This window comes from Mustela putorius, unplaced genomic scaffold (genome assembly GCF_011764305.1).
Source record: "Mustela putorius furo isolate JIRA1106 unplaced genomic scaffold, ASM1176430v1.1 tig00003853_pilon_pilon_pilon, whole genome shotgun sequence".
NCBI classification, from domain to species: Eukaryota; Metazoa; Chordata; class Mammalia; order Carnivora; family Mustelidae; genus Mustela; species Mustela putorius.
The window spans coordinates 71218474-71240179 of NW_025422005.1; the positions used below are offsets into that span (position 1 = coordinate 71218474).

Consider the following 21706-nt stretch of genomic DNA (forward strand, 5'->3'; position numbering starts at 1 on the left):
TAGCTGAGTAATAATCCATAGTGTATATGTGGGTGTGGTGTGTGTACCACATCTTCTTTACCCTTTTGTCTACTAATGGGCACTTAGGCTGCTTCCATATCTAGGCTACCGTAAAGCTGCGATGAACACAGGAGTGCACACATCTTTTCAAATCCATGTGTTCATTTTCTTTGGGTAAATACCCCACAGTAGAATTACTGCATTGTATGCTACTTCTCATTCTTTAAGGATCCTCCATACTGTTTTCCATAGTGGCTGCACCATTTACATTCCCAACAACACTGCACGAGGGTTCTCTTCTTCCCACATCCTCACCGACACTTGTTACTTCTTGTCTTTTTGACATTATTCATTCTGACAGGTATGAAGTGATATATCACTATGGTTTTGATTTGTATCTCCCTGATGATCAGTGATGTTGAGCATCTTTGCAAGTGTCTGTTGGGCATCTGGATGTCTTCTCAGGAAAAATGTCTATTCAGATCCTCCGGGGCAGTTATTTTTAAATAACACTAAACTCTGATACAGAATTAATGATAAAGAAATCAGGTACTTATAGTAAACTCCAGGTAAGCAAGTTTTCATTTGTCAGTGATGAAGATGGCTCCTTTCCCAATTCCTGATGCTTATTAAAATTAAAGCAGTTGTAGGAAAAGCTATAGGAAACACATATTTAAAACTTTAACCTGGGAGCTCCCTTCTGTTGGGTACCAAATGCAGAAATCAGACGAATTACCCAGAACCTCCTGATTCAGGATTTTTAAATAGTAATGATATATACTAATTTGGTTAAAATTAGAAGAGTTTTTTAAGTCTGTGTTTGAAAGAAAGCAAAAATTTTAACTTTATAAATTTACAAGTTGACCTTTTTATTCACTTTTATAATTAATTTGATTTTTTTTTAAAAGACTAAATCAAGCATTTCTTTGTAGTTTGGTCTATCCTCATATGTACCATTAAAAGAGTAACAAAGCTAACTTTATATAAAACACTTTGCACAATGCCTAGATGCTTTGTCTATAGAATCTTTTTTTTTTTTAAAAGATTTTATTTATTTATTTGACAGAGAGAAATCACAAGTAGACGGAGAGGCAGGCAGAGAGAGAGAGAGAGGGAAGCAGGCTCCCTGCCGAGCAGAGAGCCCGATGCGGGACTCGATCCCAGGACCCTGAGATCATGACCTGAGCCGAAGGCAGCGGCTTAACCACTGAGCCACCCAGGCGCCCTTGTCTATAGAATCTTCATAACAACCCCAAGGTAGGAACTATTTATAGAGAAGCCTACTGAGGCTTAGGGGAATTAAATATGTGCCTGGGCCACAATCTGGTTCCGAATCCAAGACTGGCTCCAGGGCTCAAGCACTCTTACCACTGTGTGTTACTCAAGTTCCTAGGTACTTTCATGTTTGGTATTATGCAGGGTGGGGAAGCGGGGGGTCACTACAGGATAAGAAAATTTTGGAACTTAAATACAGCATCCTGTATAGAACATCTCATTAAATACATATCCCTTTTAGCTCTGAAACTACATAACAGAGGTATTAGGAAAATAACTGTCAGCTTTTTGTCATTGACTGGAACAAGGGATGGATAAGAAAGGTGGAAAGATCAAAGATGACTGTCAACTTAAGCCTGGAAAATTTGAAGAACAACCATGGATACAGTAAAGTTGTCAGAAAGAAGAACTGAATGAAGGAGAAAAATGATTTCTCCTTCATATCGCTGAACTAAAAATGAGAAGGGTAAAGAAATTAATATTTACAGAGTACCTATTATGTGACAAGAGCTGTGCTGAGCACCTTACAAACATTAACTTTTTATTTGATTCCCCTATAAATTCTATAAACATATTATTAAATCCATATGGAAAAATATGATATTGAGGAGCTAAGATGTTAAAGAACTTGTCTAAGATCAGAATGCTAACAAGCAACACAACCAGGATACAAATCCAGATCTGACCAAAATGTGTACATTGATCTATATGTCTATCAGTGAAAGCAAAAATCTAAATGGAGAAATTTAAAGATATCAATTCTTAACTATCTGAAAAAGCAAAATCTAGAAAAGATTTTCTTGAATCATATGGGCATATTTAAAGATTAGTTAATTCAAATACCCTATCATTGAAAGAGAAAAATACTTCCATAGAATCATTTACCTGGCCACAGCTGAAGTAAGTAATGAAGAACTTCAATATGTTTTTTAAAATCCAAAGCACTTGCAAGTTCTTCTGAGTCAGTAAAGACTCTGTTGTTATGGGTAGAAGTCTCTTGTCTTTGACTTAATAGTACAGGTCCAAAGCACACGGCCAAATTCTGGCAAGTCATCTTGTTCACTTCATGATAAGAAGCCACTAATTTCAAATGATCCAGTAACATCTTTAAGGTTGCCTAAATTAAATTAAATTACATTTCACTTAATAGAGTTATACACAGGGGCAAATTTAAGGACACAAATTACAGCAGAAAATACAGGTAGGCATCTTTTTAAAAGGTTGTTTCAAAGATTTGCTTCTAAGTTGGATATTTGGAACTCTGAAACATATTTTCTTATGAAAACATTACATAGGACCCTTAGGTTCCAATGACATAACCTGATCCATTAAATGGCTAAAATACATACTCTTTATAAAAGTCTCATGAATGCATTCCAAATTTCAACTGGAGTGCCTGCGAAAATATACATCAACAGTTTCCTCTCTTTCCTCCTCTAAAATGACAACAGCTTGGGCTGTGATGGAAGAGGAATTAGGTAAGAATGTTCATCTTAAGCACAAATAAATCCTGTAGTTGTGAGTAGGGGACTACCATCCTTGAATCTGGGAAGCCAAACATTTTAAACACGACTCGGTTTATCATGATTCAGATTAGGAAAAAGGCTAATGCGCTTAACCAATAAATACTTTAAGTAGGCAAACCATGAATAGCATAGCTAGAAATAACAGAAAATTTAGTTGAAAAAGAATACTTTTTAATACTTGAGGAAACTAGTAAGGGGAGTTTGCTCAAGAAGTGGAAGATTATTTAGGTTTAAGCAATTATGGAAAGAAATGATGTTTCTGAAGTGCTGGAATAAGATCAATCATTTAACAAATAAAATGAGTATATAACTTCTTCATAATTATATTAAAGAAATGAATGACAAATAAAACTGTAGTTATAAAAATTAGAAAGAAAATGAAAAAATCAAAATGACATATTTCTAGAGCTACAGCTGGATTCAGTGATCAGAAGGTCATCAGTAACCTTGGCAAAAACAAATCCAGAGAGATAGGGTCGGAAGACAGAATGTGTTGAGTAGTCAAGTGTGGTGAGGAAGTAAGGACAGCCGAAATAAACATTCTTTCAATGTTAGGCTGTGAAAGAAAGGAATGACAAGAGAATGAAAGCCAGAGGAGACTATAATTGATATTTTGAAATAAAAACAAATGTATGAATCATAAAAACACTGTAAATAATAAGTACCTGTTCCTCTTCTCCATTCACTATACATTTCCTAACACAAATGGGACTCTACATTCATTGACATATTAAGGCTAGTTTCAGCATATTGTGCTGTGAGCAATACACACACACACACACAAATATAACCACCTCTGGTTAAACATCTTAGGTTTAATCTCAATAGCAAACCAAGAAATACAACCTAAAATTAAAAAAATACTTTTTGTCTACTAAGACGAGCCAAAAAATATAATTGTTGTGTCCCTCTTGAAAAGTAATATGAAAATTATTAAGAGCCTATACGTGTTCACATCATTTAAATCAATAACGTCACTGAGATTCTATTCTAAATACATAACTCTAACTGAAAAGAAATTTCTGCATACAAATACATACAAATAGGTTCAAAACCTAAATATTATACAAAAGAGAATAGTGACAACTTACGTCAAGTTCACTCAATGAAATGTTATGCAGCCTTTTTTGAAAGGACAGTAATTGCATGAGTTTTGAGGCCTGACAGGCCTAAATTCAGATGACAGACTACAACACTCATAAAAGCAATATAACTTGGACAAGTGTTTGAATACCTAGATAACTCATTTCTTCACTTATAAGCAAAATGACACAATTTTATCTTATATAAAAGAAGGACTATCTCTATCCCTTCACCACACCCTTCTGCTGCTGTCCACGCCTTTGTAGCTATTCCACTCTCCCCACCCAAAGAAGCAATAATTGCTGGGGTGCCTGGGTGGCTCAGTGGGTTAAAGCCTCTGCCTTTGACTCAGGTCATGATCCCATGGTCCTGGGATCGAGCCCCACATCGGGCTCTCTGCTCCACGGGGAGACTTCTTCCTCCTCTCTCTCTGCCTGCCTCTCTGCCTACTTGTGATCTCTGTCTGTCAAATAAATAAATAAAATCTTTAAAAAAAAAAAAAAAAGAAGCAGTAATTGCTAATCTAATTGAGTGAGCACAAGATGTTCAGAAGACTACAATAAACTGGTGAATGAAGTTTTGGGGCTTAACATTTCTGTATGCTCAGGTGCCTGGGTGGGGTTAAGCATCTGCCTTCGGCTCAGGTCATGATCCCAGGGTCCTGAGATCAAGCCCCAAACTGGGCTCCCTGCTCAGCGGGAAGTCTGTTTCTACTCTCTCTCCCTCTGCCCACCACCCCCCACCCCCGCCACTTGTGCTCTTTCCCTCTCTCTTTCTCTCAAATAAATTAAAAAAAATGTTTTTAAGAGTTTATTTTTTTATTTGACAGAGACAGACACAGTGAGAGAGGGAACACAAGCAGGGGGAGTGAGTGGGAGAGGGAGAAGCAGTCTTCCTGCTGAGCAGGGTCCCTGATGCAGGACTGGATCCCAGAACACTGGGATCACGACCTGAGCCCAAGGCAGACACTTAATGACTGAGCCACCCAGGTACCCCTCAAATAAATAAAATATTTTTCTAAAAATTTCTACATATTCACTCTTGCCCTTTCTACCCTCACATGATAAAAAATACAGGTAAAGTCAGCCTCATCCGGACAAGCCCAGCCATATCACTCTTAGTTTCCCTTTTGTTCTAAGGAACAACAGCTAAAGTTAGGCTAAGACTGGTTCTGCAGACCCAGCTATCCTAATATCTGCTCTGCAGGCATGCCTGAAGATACGGATCTCAAGATTCAGATTGTGAGGAGGCGGCAAATGGGAAGAGACAAGAAAGAAAGAAACGGTGATGATGAGGGTTGCTTAAGTCTTGAGGCTAAGCCATGTACACTACAACAGTTACCACATTGTTGAAATACTAAAAGGAAATAAACTAATATGTTAATTAGGGTTGCCTTTGGATAATGATAATTGCCATTTTCCATTCTTTTCTATATCTTCCCAATTTTTCTTTAATAAACATATACTATTTTAATAAGGTAATCATAGTTTTTAAAAATGTATAGGAAGTACCTGTACCTAAACTAAAATTATATATAGAAAAGATAAAATTGTTACCTAGGTTTATTCCATTTAAGAAGCAAGTTTTTGACTTAATGTTGCTTAAGGAGCCTTTAGTAAAAGGCTGAGCTTAAACTCATAGTGCCATAAATATAAAATAACTGAAAAATTATTTGCAGCTCTGGAGCTAAGTATCTATTCATCAGCTGGCTTTTAGGGAAAAAGGCATACCGCATATGTTTACCTTCTCAACATCAGGAAGACAATCAAGCAGGTCAACAGTGTACTTAGAGTCACTTGGGTCATTCTCACATCCGCTTGATGACATTTTCAAAGGATTTTTTGCCATTGTGTCTAATACAGCCTCATAAAGCTGCTTTGTTATCAGAGGAGAAGGAAGTTCTCTTAGATAGTCCTTAAGAACACCTTTAGAAAACAAAGAGAGATAGCAATTGGTCTTCAGAACAAAATTTTTAAAAACCGTGAATTTTTTTAAAAGTAGTTATAGCTAACCTTTAATATTCTGAAAATAATAAACACAGCAACAAAAACCTATTAAACAAAACACTAGCATTCTGTCATCTTATAAACTGCCTCAGTAATTGACTTGTTTTGAAAGCATGCTAAAAATGCACACACATCATTTCCAATGATCAAACATATTAGGTTTGTTATTCATAAAGTAAGCAATTCGTGGTTCATATACTCTATTGATTCTGGCCCTCTATAAATACACGTGAAACAAAAGTTGAGAAAACAAGGCATACTAATATTAATTGGAAATTATTCCAACTACATGAATTTTGAGTTTCTAGACTTTTGAGAGTTAAGGAACACAATGGTCCATGTATAGCATAATGACTATAATTAATGTATTTAATTATGTATTTGAAAGTTGCTAAGACAGTAGACCTTGTTTTGTTTGTTTACTGATAAGTAAGAGTATTCTTCCTTACATTGCTTTGTAGATTTGGGGTGTTGTATCCAAAGAGACGACTGGATCAAAAGATCCATTGGAATAAACTGGAATCCCATCCTCCAGCTATGCTGTAAGATTTTAAAAAGTGGCATTTTATAGCCACATCACAGTATTCCAAAGTGTGAATATTCCAGAACTTTATCTAGTCAGTCACTGCAGATGGAATACTTGGGTTGTTTCTAATCTTTCATTATTCCCAAACATGCTACAATGAATAGTCTTGCGCATCGTTACTTGTATTATGCACATATGTCTATAGGATAATCTCCCAAAACAGGATCACTAAATCCAACATGTATTTGTGAATTTGAGGGGAAAACAGGGGTAAGGATGTCTCCTACGTTTGAGCTTGAGCATCTAGTTGGAGAGCAGTGCTATACTTTAAATGGCAGGGGAAGGAAATGGGAAGGAGTTTCATTTTTTGGTATATTCAGCGTAAAGTCTCTAGGGAACATTCAACGTTTCTGGAAAGAAACATCTAAGGCTCACAAAGAGATGGCTGGAGACCCTGAGAATGATCAACTTAAAGAGGATAACAGAGCTTGGGAATAGATGAGATGACCAGGGAGGCACAGATGATGTGAGAAGGCCCTGAAGAACAACGGCTTTTAAGGGATCATCAGGAAGAGGATTTTCCAAAGGCGTCTAAAGAAGGTAGTGAGAAGAGGAAGGGAGGGGCTCAGGGGGGATTGGCAAGTATGCTGCCAAGGAAGTCAAGAAAAGAATGTTTCAAGAAAGGGTCTATGATATCAACTGATGGCCAACAACAGGCAGGTTGGATAAGAACCATGTTAAGTACTATGGAGAACAGTGTTAAGCAAACCTGGTTGCACACTGAAATAACCTGAAGAACTTAAAAAATATATATATATTCCAGAATCCCATGCCAGCCGTACTAAATCATAATCTCCAGCGGTCTGAGCTATGTCCTTGTATTTTTAACAAATTCCTGTTGTGATTCTAAGGTGGCAGTTTTTGTAACTAGGTATAAGAAACATGAGATAATTCAAGACAAGGATCAAAAAATGTCCACCAGACAAAGAAGTCAGCAACTTTGGTAAGACAGCTTCAGTGGAATAAAGGACACAGAAGTCAGGTTGCATTTGGTTCAGAAGTAAATGGATGTTAAAGAAATAGAGACAGAGAAAGCAAGAGAGGCAATCTGCTCAAATATGGCTTTGAGAGAAGGTGATAGCCATAGATGGGTGAGAAGGAAGGAGAGAAGCAGGATAAAGTAGGGATTTTTTTTTAGATGAAAGAGACATGACCATTTAAATGCTAATATAAAGAAGATATTAAAATGGTTTTTAAGGTCCAAGAGAGAGGAGTAAGTTGAGCAAAATCTTCAAAGAGGAAAGAAGAAGAGATTCCTAAGAACACATGAAGGAATTAAAATTAGTCCAAAATGTGAGGAAGATCATTTCTATACTGTTACAGAAAAGACAGTGGAGAAGTACAAAGGATGTATGCCAAAGAAGGCATGCTGGCAGGTGGGGTCACAGCAAGTACAGAAGGTTCCTCTCTGATGGCTTCTATTTCCTCCAGGAGGTAAGGAGGCAAGGTCATCTGCTAAGAGTGACACGGGTGAAGTGAGATTTGAGGAGTGAGAAAATATTAAACAGACACTCCAGACAATGAGAGAAGAGGAATGGGAGAGACAAGAACACATATTTACTAGCACACACCACTGAAAGCCCAGTTGATTTTGAAGTCCATGGATTTATACTGGTATCAAGATATACCCCTGTGTGATTTTTTTTTTCTAGTAGAAAGCAGCAACTCAGATACAGGCTAGAAAAATAGACCAGCTATTCCAGCCAACATGGAGCAATGTGGACCAGATTTAACTTCTTGCCTGAAACAAGTAGAAACACCCAATAAAATAACTAGAAAGCAAAACAAAACTATGTTCAACACATTGGACATCAGGCAAAGAAGGATATGATCCCTAAGGGATGGGAAACTAATGAAGTATGCCCATAACTACTTCAGCTTACTGCCTGGAAAGCCCTTCCAGGTCGCAGTGAGGAGGTGCAAATGCAGGTAGTTAGTAGGTCTAGCTAAGTGGAGGAGAGGAAGCTAGAAGTCTAAGGAGATCAAAGCAGTAGAGCTTGAAGAACAGAGTATTAGAGAGTAGAGAGCTGTCCAGAAAAAAACTCTGAAGTATTTCCAAATCCTCCTGAGTTTCCATCTGAGTATTGATCAGCAAGTGCTGGTGAGGAAACTAACCAAAGCCAGAGAAAGAACTGCCCAAAATGATTAGAGGGAAAAATTTCAGAAGCTTACACTGGCAGGCAACAGCTCCTGACCTGAGCAACCACAGTGAAAAACTTCATAACTTGTGAGATTTGGCCACAGTACTGTACTAGGTTGAACTGTCTCCCACAAAAAAAAATATATTTAAGTCTTCATCCCCAGTACCTCAGAATGTGGACTTGTTTGGATCTTTACAGAGATAATCAAATCAAAATGAGGTCATTAGTGTGTGTCCTAATATAATATGACTGGTGTTGTTTTAAAAGGGGAATTTGGACACAGGGATAGCTATGCATAGATGGAAGACGATGTGAAGATGCCTGAGAGAACACCTTGTGAAGGCAGAGGACTGGAGTGAGGCCTTGATAAACTTAAGGAATGCCAAAGATTGCCAGCAAATCACCAAAAGCTATGATGAAGCAGGGAAGAATTCCTCTACAGGTTTCAGAGGGAGCAAGACAGAAGTATTAAAAGGATTAAAACAAACAAACAAACAAACAAAAAACAGAACACCTAGCACCCAAGAAAATAAAATCTACAATATCTGGCATCTAACAAAAAATTACAATGTATATAGAAGCAGGCAAATATGATCTATAATGAGGAGAAAAATCAATTGTGAACCAACTCAGGAATGACATAGATGATAGGACATTGAAACAGTTATTATATGGTATTTCATATATTCAAGAAGCTAGAAGACAGACTGAACATGCTAAGTAGAGATACAGAAGGTAGGAAGAAAAGATCATACTTGTAATACTGAAAATTAAAAACTCAGAGATTAAAAATACAATAGATGAAATTAATATTAGCAGAGAGGATTAATGACTTGAAGAAACAGCAAAAGAAATAATCTAAAATTAAATAAAGATTTAAAAAAAAGATTAGAAAAAATGAACAGAATATAGGTGAGCTGTGAAACAAACACAAGTGACCTAATGCATGTGTAATTGAAACCTTTAAAGGAAAGAGGGAGTAGAAGATGGGTGAGTCAAAACCACAATCATAGTTGAAGATTTCAACATGCCTCTCTTAACAAGAAGAAAGAAAACACATAAAAACATCGAGGATTGGAACAACATTATTAATCAACTTGACTGCATTGATAATTATAGTATATTACATTCCAAAACACCAGAACACACATTCTTAAGGGTTCAAATGAAAATATTCACCACAGAAGAGCGTGTCCTTGACATTAAAGTCAGTTTAAACAAATACAAAAAGATGGGGCACCTGGGTGGCTCAGCTGGTTAACCGTCTGCCTTCAGCTTAGGTCATGATCCCAGGGTCCTGGGATCAATCCCCACATCAGGTTCCCTGCTCAGCAGGGAGTCTGCTTATCCCTCTCTGTCTGCCCCTCCCTGAATTCATGCTCTCTCTTTCTCCCCTTCGCCCTCAAATAAAATCTTAAAAAAAAAAAAAAAAGATTCAGGTCACATGAAGTATGTGCTATGATTATAATGGAATTAAATGAGAAATTAATAATTTTAAATATCTGGAAAATTTCATAAATATTTTGACACAAACTTAGATACTTCTAAATAACCCATGATTCAAAGAAGAAAAAGGAAAACCAGAAAGTGTTTGAACTAAGTAAAAATGAAAACATAACACTTGAAAAATTTGTGGGAGGTTAAAGCAGAGTTTAGAGGGAAATCTATAGCACTAAGTGTCTACATTAGAAAAGGAGGAAGGTCCCAAATCAATGGGTTCAATTTCTATCTTAAGAAAATGGTGGGGGGTGGGGGAGGAGTACTCAAAGTGAGTAGAAGAAAGGATCCCAGTCGAAAGACCAGTGTTACCCCGATATCAAAACCAGACAAAGACATCACAAGAAAACCACAGACCAAAAACTTTCAGGAACACAGACACAAAATTCCTCAACAAAATGCTAGTACACTAAATCCAGCAATATATTAAAAAAAGAAGAAGAACAACAAAAAGAAACATCATGACTAAGTGGGATTAATCTCAGGTATGCAAGGGTTGGCTTAACATCTGAAAACCAATTAATGTAATATACTACATTAATAAAATAAAGGACATAAACCACATGATCATTTCAATAGACTCATAAAAGTCATTGAACAAAATCCAACACACTTTCATGATAAAAACACTGAACAAACTCAGAATAGAGGGGAACTTCCTCAACTTGCTAAAAGGGACCTATGAAAAATTCAGTTAACATAATAACTAAAATCGTCAAAAACTGAAAGCTTTTCTCCTAAAATCAAGAACAAAAATGGGGTGCCTGGGTGGCTCAATGGGTTAATCCTCTGCCTTTGGCTCAGGTTATGATCTCAGAGTTCTAGAATCAAGCCCCACATCAGGCTCTCTGCTCTGCGGGGAGCCTGCTTCCCCCTCTCTCTCTGCCTGACTCTCTGCCTACTTGTGATCTTTCTCTGTCAAATAAATAAATAAAATCTTAAAAAAAAAAAGAACAAGATAAGGATATTCACTCTTGTCACTGCTGTACAACATATACTGGACATTCTAGCTAGGGCAACTAGGCAAGAAAAAGAAATAAGAAGGACCCATCTTGGAAAGAGAAAAGTAAAAGTATCTCTATTTGCAGATGACATAATTTTATATATAGAAAATCCTAAGGAATCCACTAAAAAACTAAGAGAACTAATAAATGAGTTTACAAAGTACAAGATAATATGCAAAAATCAACTATTTTTTACAATTCAATGGAAAGAGAATCGACTTTTAATAGATTCTGGATGGGTCATTTCATTTGCATATAAAAATCACTTAGGACAAAGGCAGAACTTCAGTTGGAAATATAACCATTGGTGAGATATCAAAGTGTTCACTGAGTAAATGGGAATGCCCAAGAGTTCTGTAGATTATGGTAAATAGGAAAGATGCAGGTGGTGGTGCCAGGAGCCTTAAGAGAGCTTTATTCCTCAGGAAAGCATAAGTTTCTACTCAACAGTGAAAAGACAACAATCTGGAAACCGTTGGTAAACTACTGACCAAACTTCTTCCTTGACATACATAAAGAAATATGATATATATAAAAAGAGCTTGGCATATCACAACAAAGAATACATGTCAGATGTACAGTGATGATAATAATAAAAAATTTTATATACCATAGACATGAGTCTTGTTTGTTCCCATTTTTTAAGTTATATCACGGGATTTTTTTTTTTTTTTTTTTACTACCATCATTAGTTTCACAGTCTAAAGCTATCTACAATGAATAGCAACACTTGGTGTAAAGAGGAAAATTGAGTTACAATTAGTGAAAATGCAGTTTCTTGTAGTTGCCAAATAAAGACACTACTAACCCTCTAGGGCATGATTAAAAAAAAAAAAAAATTCCATACATTTTCCTTAACAAAGCAAGACTTGTTAGTTCTAACAAAATTCAAGATGCCCTGGTAGTTTGAGACTCGCCCTATAAAGCAATTAAATTAAATTAAAACCTAAAAGATCTCCAGAAAAGATAACTTTATAGCTTAGTAAAACACATATTTCAAATATCATTATCCTTTATATAATACACTAAACAACCATTAATATAAGTGGAATTTTAAATTAATCCCAGCTCAAGATTACTTCCTTCACACATAATTTGATGGTAAATAAGGGAGAATTATTACTAATGAATACTAAGCACTTAGAGAATGCTCAATGTATATTATGTTCAATGAAGTAAAAGTTATAGCTCTTTTTCTATATGTAGACAAAGAGTTCACTGGAAAAATAATGAACAGATTTCACAAAATGATACATATTAGAGATATTATACTACATTGTGACAGATACTATGTAACTACTCATCAATCTAGACATTAGCTTTATGACCTTATCTCAAAAACTTAGTAACAGACTGGAGTATCTTAAGCTATAATGCCTTTTTAACATATTTCAAACACTCTGGAGACATAAAAACTTTCAGATAATAAGTTTGTGGTAACAATCTTTATTGCCACAGGGAAACTTGGGAAATTTTTACATGGAGAAATTTATTTAGTGCAAACCAGTAAATTTTTTATTATGTACTTGAAGAAAATGCAGGCAATTACAGGTAAATAAAGAACTAGTTCTGGCTATATCTCTTAAGCTGCTCTGTAATAGTTAGATACTATGAAACCATATGCTTCTCACCTTCATTCAGGCACAAAGACCAACTATACAGGAAAATTCTACTAATCTCCATGATAGAATGATAGGTATCATCATACTTAAAAAAAAAAAAAAAGCATTCTAATAACTAAAACTACTTCTACCTCTCAAAGACTAATTTGTAGTATCTTTTTTTTCATTGATTCTCACGTAGCAAAATCACTCTGTTCTTTTTTTTTTTTTTTTAAGATTTTATTTATTTATTTGACAGACAGATCGTAAGTAGGCAGAGAGGCAGGCAGAGAGAGAGAGGGGGAAGCAGGCTACCTGCTGAGCAGAGAGCCCGATGTGGGGCTTGATCCCAGGACCCTGAGATCATGATCCGAGCTGAAGGCAGAGGCTTTAACCCACTGAGCCACCCAGGCACCCCAAAATCACTCTAACTAGAACTCTGTCCCCAGATCTTCCAATAATTAACTCTGTATCATACAGATCTTAGCTCAAAAGGCACTTCTTAGATTAACTTTCTTCTCTGTTCCCCTAGCCACTGGAGTTACCAAAGCTGAACCTCCAGTCAGGATCATTCCCAATGTCCTGCTTATCACTAGTAAGTTACTAGATCTCACTATTCATTGGATTGATTACTGATTCTCTCTTCCCCCACTAGAAAGCATGCATAAGGACTGAGATACTGTTCATCCTGTTCACTTGTCCCTGGTGCCTAGAAGAATGCCTGGTGTATAGTAAATGTTCAATAAATATTTAGTAAATAAACCAATTAATTTCTAGATAGGGAAAGATAAGTGATTAAATGGACTCTGGTTAATCTCATGCATAGACTTCCCTTCTCTTTGGGGCTTTTTTTTTTTTTTTTTAAGATTTTATTTATTTGACACAGAGAGAGAGACAGTGAGAAAAGGAACACAAGCAGGGGGAGTGAGAGAGGGAGAGCAGGCTTCCAGCTGAGCAGGAAGCCCAATGTGGGGCTCGATCCCACTAGGATCATGACCTGAGCCAAAGGCAGAGGCTTAACAACTGAGCCATCCAGGTGCCTCTCATTTGGGTTTCTTACTTTGATTTCCATAGCCACTATCACACCAGTACCCCCAGGAATGTACAGTGTTAAGTTTAAAACTCTGGTTCTGATTTGGAGAAAAATACCAAAACAAATAGTCTTTCAGTATTTATTTACTCTTTAGCACTGCAAAACAAATAAACAATTTTTTTAAGTTTTGTTTTTTATTAAATATACAGGAATAATAATTTTAAAAGTCACTATAGAACTACACATATTCACCTCAAAGAGTTCGTAGATCACTGTCTCCACACCTTTCTTTTAGCCCTCCCAGCTGCCTCTACGTGTTTAATGTGTAAGCACTATTATAAAACCTAATACAGGGAAACTCAACCAAGTTGGAAGGAAGAGAGAGAGGTAGGGAGGGAGGGAGGGAAGGGAAAGACAGAAAGAGAGAAAAGTGAAAATGACCATGTTCTAACTCTGCTGTTTCCAAATGACCCTCATCGTCAGGTCTGGGTTCCAGTCTGAGACAGCATTCCAGGTATCTCTCACCACTTACCTGCCTGATGCTTTTCTCTTTAAAGCAAGTACTGCAAATCATGTAGCTCGCCGTCTCCCAGGTTTTTGCTAATAGATTGCTCTCCTCCAACTCCCGCTGGCTAAGTCCAGTTCACCCTTTAAGTTAGCTGAGGAGTCACCTTTCCCACCGAGTTTTCCCTAATTTCCCCACAATTTATTAAGTGCTCCTCTTCATATATTATAATCAGCTATCTCTGACTCTGTCTTCCCCCTTAGACTGGTATTCTTGAGGACAGGGATTATCTCTTACACATTGTTGTATTTCAAATGCCTTAGCAAAGTGTCTGGTGTATAGTAACATACAACATATGATGGTTAGATGAATGGATACCATTTTTCTACAAGCAATGGCAGGACTATGAAGATTAGTATCTAATTAAACTCATTCTCCAAGTGAGACACTGTCCCCTGAGAAAGTGCCCTTATCCTCTATCAGCACCTACTATAACAAAAAATTAACTCACCAGAACAAGAATACTGAAAATACAAGTACAGGACCACGAGAATCTTTCTCAGGTGAAACTTCTATAGATAATAAAGAAACATTAGAGTAGATGGATTTGAACATAGACTCACTGACATTTCCTAAAGTTAATGCTATAAATTAATTTTTAAGTCCATTAATCTGACCCACCCTACCTCACTTACTCTTTCTGAACTTCCTACTTACTTTGGTCACACTCCACAGATGTTACTGCCTCAGTATATTTCGATTGTTACATCTATGATCATTCAGTGTTTTGCATTCCTTTAAATGTCTATGTTCAATCCAGGTTAAAAAAAAAAATAGAAATAATTTGAAAGTTAATGTGCCAGAGATCAGAGAACATATAATACATATGGTATGGGAAAATGTATTATTTAATATGCACAAATGAAGAAAATTACTAATGTTTGAAAGATAATTTGGGGTTTACTTCTGACCAAGTTTTCTTTTAAGGGAAAATAAAAGAATGAATAATTTAAAAATAATTAAAATCAGAAAAATTCACAGTCAAATAAACGTTTAAGTACTGAACTTAGATATCGATCATGTAATACTGAAATATGAAGACAGTTTACCTAAGGCAGGTAAATTTTCCTCTGCAGGAGGCATGTTCTTTTCTAATAATCACTAAATGATAAATATTTTTACTTTTCTAATAGCTTCTATTGTTCCTATGATAAATAAGCTCCAAAAAGGGCTATGAATAAATTTCATACCTTAAATTTTGCACTTCCTTGAAAAATCTGGTTTGTTTGGAACAGTTCATTCTGTGTGCCAGACAAACCAGCTACTAAACTGTGAGTAAACTCTATTATTCGCTTTATTAATGGCTCATTTTTTAGAACTACTGAACTGTTAATTATATTCGAAAGTTTACTTAGAAATGTGAGTTTACATGGAACAAACACATTAGGCAACATCATTACTGGCCAATTCTCCAAATCAATAACATCCTTTCTTCTGAGACATAATGAGACCCTGTGTATAATTTATTGTAATTCCGATGACATTTCTCAATTTTAAATCATTTCCTTTGCTCTTTATCAAGAAAGAAAATAGTTCTCGGTTCTTTTTAAAAACAAAAAAAACAACAGCTTTCCTGGGGTGCCTGGGTGGCATAGTTGGCTAAGCACCCGACTCTTAGTTTTGGCTCAGGCAGTGATCTTGGGGTCCTGGGATAGAGCCCTGAGTCGGGATCCACACCCAATGTGGCGTCAGTTTGGGATTCTCTCTCTCCCCTCACTTCTCCTTCCCCCCATCCATTCTCTCTCTCTCTCTCTAATAAATAAGTAAATCTTAACAAAACAAAATAAAACCCAGCTTTCCTGAAATGCAAGAAAACAAAGAATAGAGCCAAAAAATGCCCAATTCATAAATTATGGAAACTCTCAATTTTAGAAAAGAATGCTATAAATCTAATATTCATTCAATGATCTATTATTCATATCATCTGCACATGCTACAAATTTCTAAGGATCTTGTCATAGCAAATAATCAAAATAAACCACATCATTCACCTTTTTAATTTGTACAAATTTGATATTCTTATTTTTTATTTTTTATTTCCTTTTTATTTCTAAGATAATGCTCCACCAAGGCAAAATCTCGTTTCACTGGGTTATAGAGTGTAATTTCCTGGGAATTGCTACTTATAAAATTTTCCTTTAACGAATTCATAAAATGGGTCCTTTGCTGATTTTAATCACATATTATTAAGGGGAAAATTCTACGTTTTTGTAGATATGATCCATTTTTTTTTTTAGAGAGAAAGGATAAACTTTCTTCCTTTACAAAAATAAAAGGATCCAGTATTTCTGATTTGTTAAAATGTATACGAAAGAAAAGGTGGCTTGGTTTGTTGTCTCTTTTAAAATGGTTGGGATCAAAGTTTTGATTATCTAAGAGTACATATTAAATATTATGAAAATACAGTCATTCAGCATTCAGAGACTGGGAGCCTCATCTATATGAAAAGAAACAATCCTAAAAGTAAGTTTTAAAGGACTCTAACCAACAAAAATCTCTTTAATATGTGCAAGTTACACCTTCCTCAAATTCTCTCCTAAGCAATTAACTGCATGTGATATAAAAAATCAAATTAGAGAGATACATAAACAATATTACAGCATGAAAGAAATGGTAGTTAACAGAAGAGAGAACTATCAAAATAACCCAGAAGATCTGGAGACCCCCATACCAAAGCATCTATAGGTGAAGGGATATGATATCCAAGATATACTTCAAAATACTCCAGGTCTAGGGGAGAATATATGGGGGGTATAAAAGAGACAGGTTTGATCATGTGTTGATCATGGAAGCCAGGTGATAGATAAAGAGGGTTTATCATAGTGTTCTCTCTACTTTTGTATATGCTTCAAAAATTTGCTAATAAAAAGTAAAACAACAACAAAAACAAACATAGAATTATAAGCCAATAATCCCTGAAGATATCCACTAGTTTTGAACAATGTTATAGCGGCCAAATTCAAAGGACTTATTTCTGTTCTCATCTTATAAGCTCTCAATCAAATGACACTGCCTCACACCTTTCCTTAAACTCTGTTGTCTTTTGTTTCCCAAACTTTCTGACTCTTTTCCTCTCAATGTCTTTAGCTGGATTTTCTTTCTTTGCATGCCTTCCAAAGTTTGGAGAGACTCAAAGGTCGTATCTTTTCAAACTTTATGGACAATCGCAAGGCATTAATTACAATTACAGGTCTGTCGGAGGCAGGCCCCTGGCCAGGGCAGCCTCTGCCATTAAAAGATGGCGCCTGGCTAGTTGCCAGGTTAGGATTGCCTCGTGAGACTAAGCGGAACGCCCAAAGAGGAAGTAAACAGCATTGGTTGCTAGCGAAGTTGTTCGTTTAGGTGCACAGCCTGATTCGCTACCTCCTGTACCCTGCTCGCTGATTGGTCATGTAAGCATATATAAGTGTGTAGACTTGCGGAAATAGAAGAGAGAGAAGATGCATCCGAACCAGGGTTCTTGTCTGAACCAGGGTTCTTGTCGTCCTTGTGCGCCGAGGGCGATACAGGTCAATGACCCTTACATTGCCATCTTCCACCCCCATGTCTCAGGAGTGTTAGAAGTATATTTTCAATGCTATATATTGGATTATATTTCTCTCCTAAACTGTACTTTCTACTTTGCCTGATATTTTCACATAGATCTCCTACTACTAGCACCTCAAATTCAATGTAAAAGAAACCCAATTCATAATCTTTCTTTAAATTTCTCCACCAAAAGCAGTAGCTCTCCTTTCAGCTTTTTAGTTTCTGCAAATGGTACCTAACCAACCAGGTATCCAAGCCATGCTTAGCTGGGCCCTCTCTTTCTTCATATCCTTTTAAATCTGTTCCTTCCTGTTGTTACTGCTATGAGACTCCTTCAGCTGGGACCACTGCCAAGGCTTCCTGACTGGTTTTCTGTCTTCTGATTTCTTCTAATTCTAATCCATCACATTGAGTTGCCAGATTAGAAGATTATCTCTAAAGATTTCACTACCCTGCTCAAAAATCTTTGATGGGTCCCCTCTGCCTATCTGAATTCTCTACCCAGATAGTCAATGCCCTTTACATGACCTAAGCTCCAATCAAACTGAACTCTAATGGTGTTTTATTTATCCCTCTATGAAGAAAATGTACCCTTTTCCTTCTGCTACCTAGTACAGCTAATTTAATGCAAGTCTTACTCCCACCTCCACTCCCCAAATATTTGTTGCCTATTTAAGGGCAGGGACCACACCTTGGTACCTCCCCATAGAATATAACACGGTAATGTCTGTGAAGGAAGGAAAACAAGACTTCAGAATAAAACCCAATTCAATTTGGGCTACAAAATAGTATCTCAATTCCTTTTCCTACAGATGTAGTCTTTCCAGAATGTGTACAAAGAATAAAAAACATTTATTACCTGTTATTACATTTATATCTGGGTACTGGTTTTCACACAGACCAACAGCTTTGCTATCTCTCTCAAAAGCCTCTCGAAGTTCTTTCTTGACTGCTGCTGAACCACATAATCGATACAGGCCTACCACCTAGAAATGAAATTATGGCCATATTAGGGTAAATTTGATAAAGAGAAAATACAATAGCACAAAATGTAGAAGTCACATGAAATTGGTAATCAAATATGTTCTGATGACATTTAATTAAAAATACCTCAGCTTTCGAAATCTCACCATAGACTATATTCATCAGTTGAATAAAAGCATTTTATTCTTTCATTTAAATCCAAATAATATACTATGATTTCTGTAGTGCTATCTACCTTAAGATACAAGCCCTTCACTTTAGTTTTATATGCTCAACCACTATGCCCAAGGTTGTGCCCTTTCACATCTTTCGCTCTAAACTGAAGAAATACAGCACAGTGGTTAAACGAGAGTTTTAGATTCCAAAAGGACCACTCTATCACTCCCTGCTTAGTGATTTGGGGCAAGTTATTTACTCTCTTTAAATCTCAGTTTATTTATCCAAAAAAAAGTACATACTTGAAATAAGATTCCAGTATACTATTTGCGTTACCTTACCAGGAAAAATAAAATATTCTAGGGATGAAATAAAAGCAAACTTGGAATTTTTTTTTAACTTACTAAGTCAACTGATTAAAAATAAAGGAAATTTGGGGTGCCTGGTGGCTCAGTGGGTTAAAGCCTCTGCCTTCGGCTCAGGTCATGATCTCAGGGTCCTGGGATCGAGCCCCGCATCAGGCTCTTCCACCTCTTTCTCTCTGCCTGCCTCTCTACCTACTTGTGATCTCTCTCTGTCAAATAAAATAAAATCTTTTTAAAAAAATAAATAAATAAAAATAAAGGAAATTCAATTAAAATAATATATTAAGGTAAAATAAAACTTTTAGTTCAAAATATATGTAAGATCCACCCTCCCCTCAACCTACACTAAAAAGATTTATTTTAAGAAGATTTAACACTGTTCATTCATACAGGAGATAAAATATTAAGTCTCAGGAAGCTCCCTATAAACTCACTGAGAGGAAATCAATATGATACCTGTGAGGAGAAAACATGTCTGATGAAGCAATCAGAGTTTAAAAAACAAAAAACAAATTAAAAAAAAACTCTTCAAAAAAATAAGTGATTATTAACTATACCTCCACATCAAACACTATTTAGGAAGCTGAATCACTTTGAATTGAAGGAAGTTATAAAGACATTATTTCGAGACAGAAATAAAGTAAAAATAAACAATGAAGATCCTCAAGGATATGAACTAGGAATCACTTTAAGATCTTATAAACAATCTAGGAGAAGGCGTACACAAATGAAATTTCCAGGTGCACTTGTGACACAAACCTCTCCAAGTCATTACATAACTGGTAGAATACAGAAGGTGGGTCTTGATATAGGAAAGTGTCACTCATAGATACAAAGAAATGTTACCCAAAATATTGGAGATGATAAGCTATTAAAAATTTTTGGAAGACAGTAAGGAACCTACAAGATTTTTGTTTTGTTTTGTTTTGTTTTGTTTATTTATTTGAGAGAGAGTGCGTGCATGCGAGCAAGGCCAAGGACAAAGGGAGAGGGAGGAGGGAAGCCAACTCCCCGCTGAGTGCAGAGCCCAGCATGAAGCTTGATCTCATGACCCTACAGATCATGACCTGAGCCTAACTCAACAGTCCGATGGTTAACTGATTGGGCCACCCAGGCACCCCAGGAACCTGAAACTGTTTTTAAGAGAAGGTAATGCAAGGTGGTGCTACATTCAAAAGGATCAACGTAGTATGGGAAACTAAGGAACATACTGAGAAGTAAATTTCCTACTCTTATCCATGTCCTACACTGGTCACATCTCACAAGACATGGCAGAACCATAGATAACCCAGGAAATAAAACTAAAATATTAAAATGTTATCACATTAGAAGAAACTAACTTGAGTAGACCCTTCTGGTGTGGGCACACTTAAGTGTCACAAAATTCCCTAATAAGGATATATCCCCTTCAACCTGAGAACGAGATGAACATAGAATCAATTGAAGAAAGCATTATTTCAGTAGTAAAAAATTAAGGGAACATGCTATTCCAAAAGGTGAATAAAGGAAGATAGAAATCTAACATATATATTTCAAGGAAAGGATACCTTAGGATATTATCCCCAACTTCAGATGCTGACTTCTTGAATCAAACACTTGAAGTACATGGTTGATGTCTCTATAGAGAATCTGTACTGGATCAACCATGAGTATGATTTCCACCATAGTTTTTCCCATTGGAAGCAGGGGGGTAGGTGGTAGTAGTCGTCAAAGCATTTGCAAGATGCCACAAACTACTCTTGTATGACTGTTGAAACCTCATGTTCATGGTAACAAAAACAAGAATAATTACTGACTAAAAAGGTAAACAAAATCTAAGCCGTGTGCAAGTCCATAAAATAACAGACACAATAAGCCTCTTTCTATGTATGTTGGGGCTGGGGGGGGGGGAGCAAAAGAAACAAAACCAAAGAAAGTGTTTAAAAACTGCAGTTCCAGGGGCGCCTGGATGGCTCAGTGGGTTAAAGCCTCTGCCTTCGGCTCAGGTGGTGATCCCAGGGACTGGGATCGAGCCCCACATCGGGCTCTCAGCCTGCTTCCTCCTCTCTCTCTGCCTCTCTGCCTACTAGTGATCTCTGTCAAATAAATAAATAAAATACTTTTAAAAAATAAAATAAAATAAAAACTGCAGTTCCAAATGCACTACTTTAAATTTTACTTTTTAGTTCACAGGCAATTCTTTTTTTTAATACACTATTTTTAAAGAGTTTATCTATTTATTTGAGAGAGAGAGCAGAAGCAGGGGGAAGGAGAGGGCAAAGGGGACTCCCCACTGAGCAGGGAGACCAATGCAGGACTGGATCCCAGGACTCAGAGCAGAATCTGACCTGAAGGCAGATGCTTAACCAACTGAGCT

At 36.5% G+C, this 21706-nt stretch overlaps 1 protein-coding gene across 2 annotated transcripts in view; it reads right to left on the bottom strand.

Annotated features, from left to right (window-relative positions):
- Nucleotides 1-21706, bottom strand: part of SYDE2 (synapse defective Rho GTPase homolog 2) — a 48199-nt gene that overhangs the window by 6002 nt on the left and 20491 nt on the right. For both annotated transcript variants that reach the window (XM_004752677.3, XM_045064799.1), the window contains exons 4-6: nucleotides 18705-18831; nucleotides 5628-5809; nucleotides 2161-2392 (exon numbers count right to left, since the gene is read on the bottom strand). In XM_004752677.3, the coding sequence (XP_004752734.2) occupies nucleotides 2161-2392; nucleotides 5628-5809; nucleotides 18705-18831 (541 nt within the window). The remainder of the gene's footprint in view (nucleotides 1-2160; nucleotides 2393-5627; nucleotides 5810-18704; nucleotides 18832-21706) is intronic.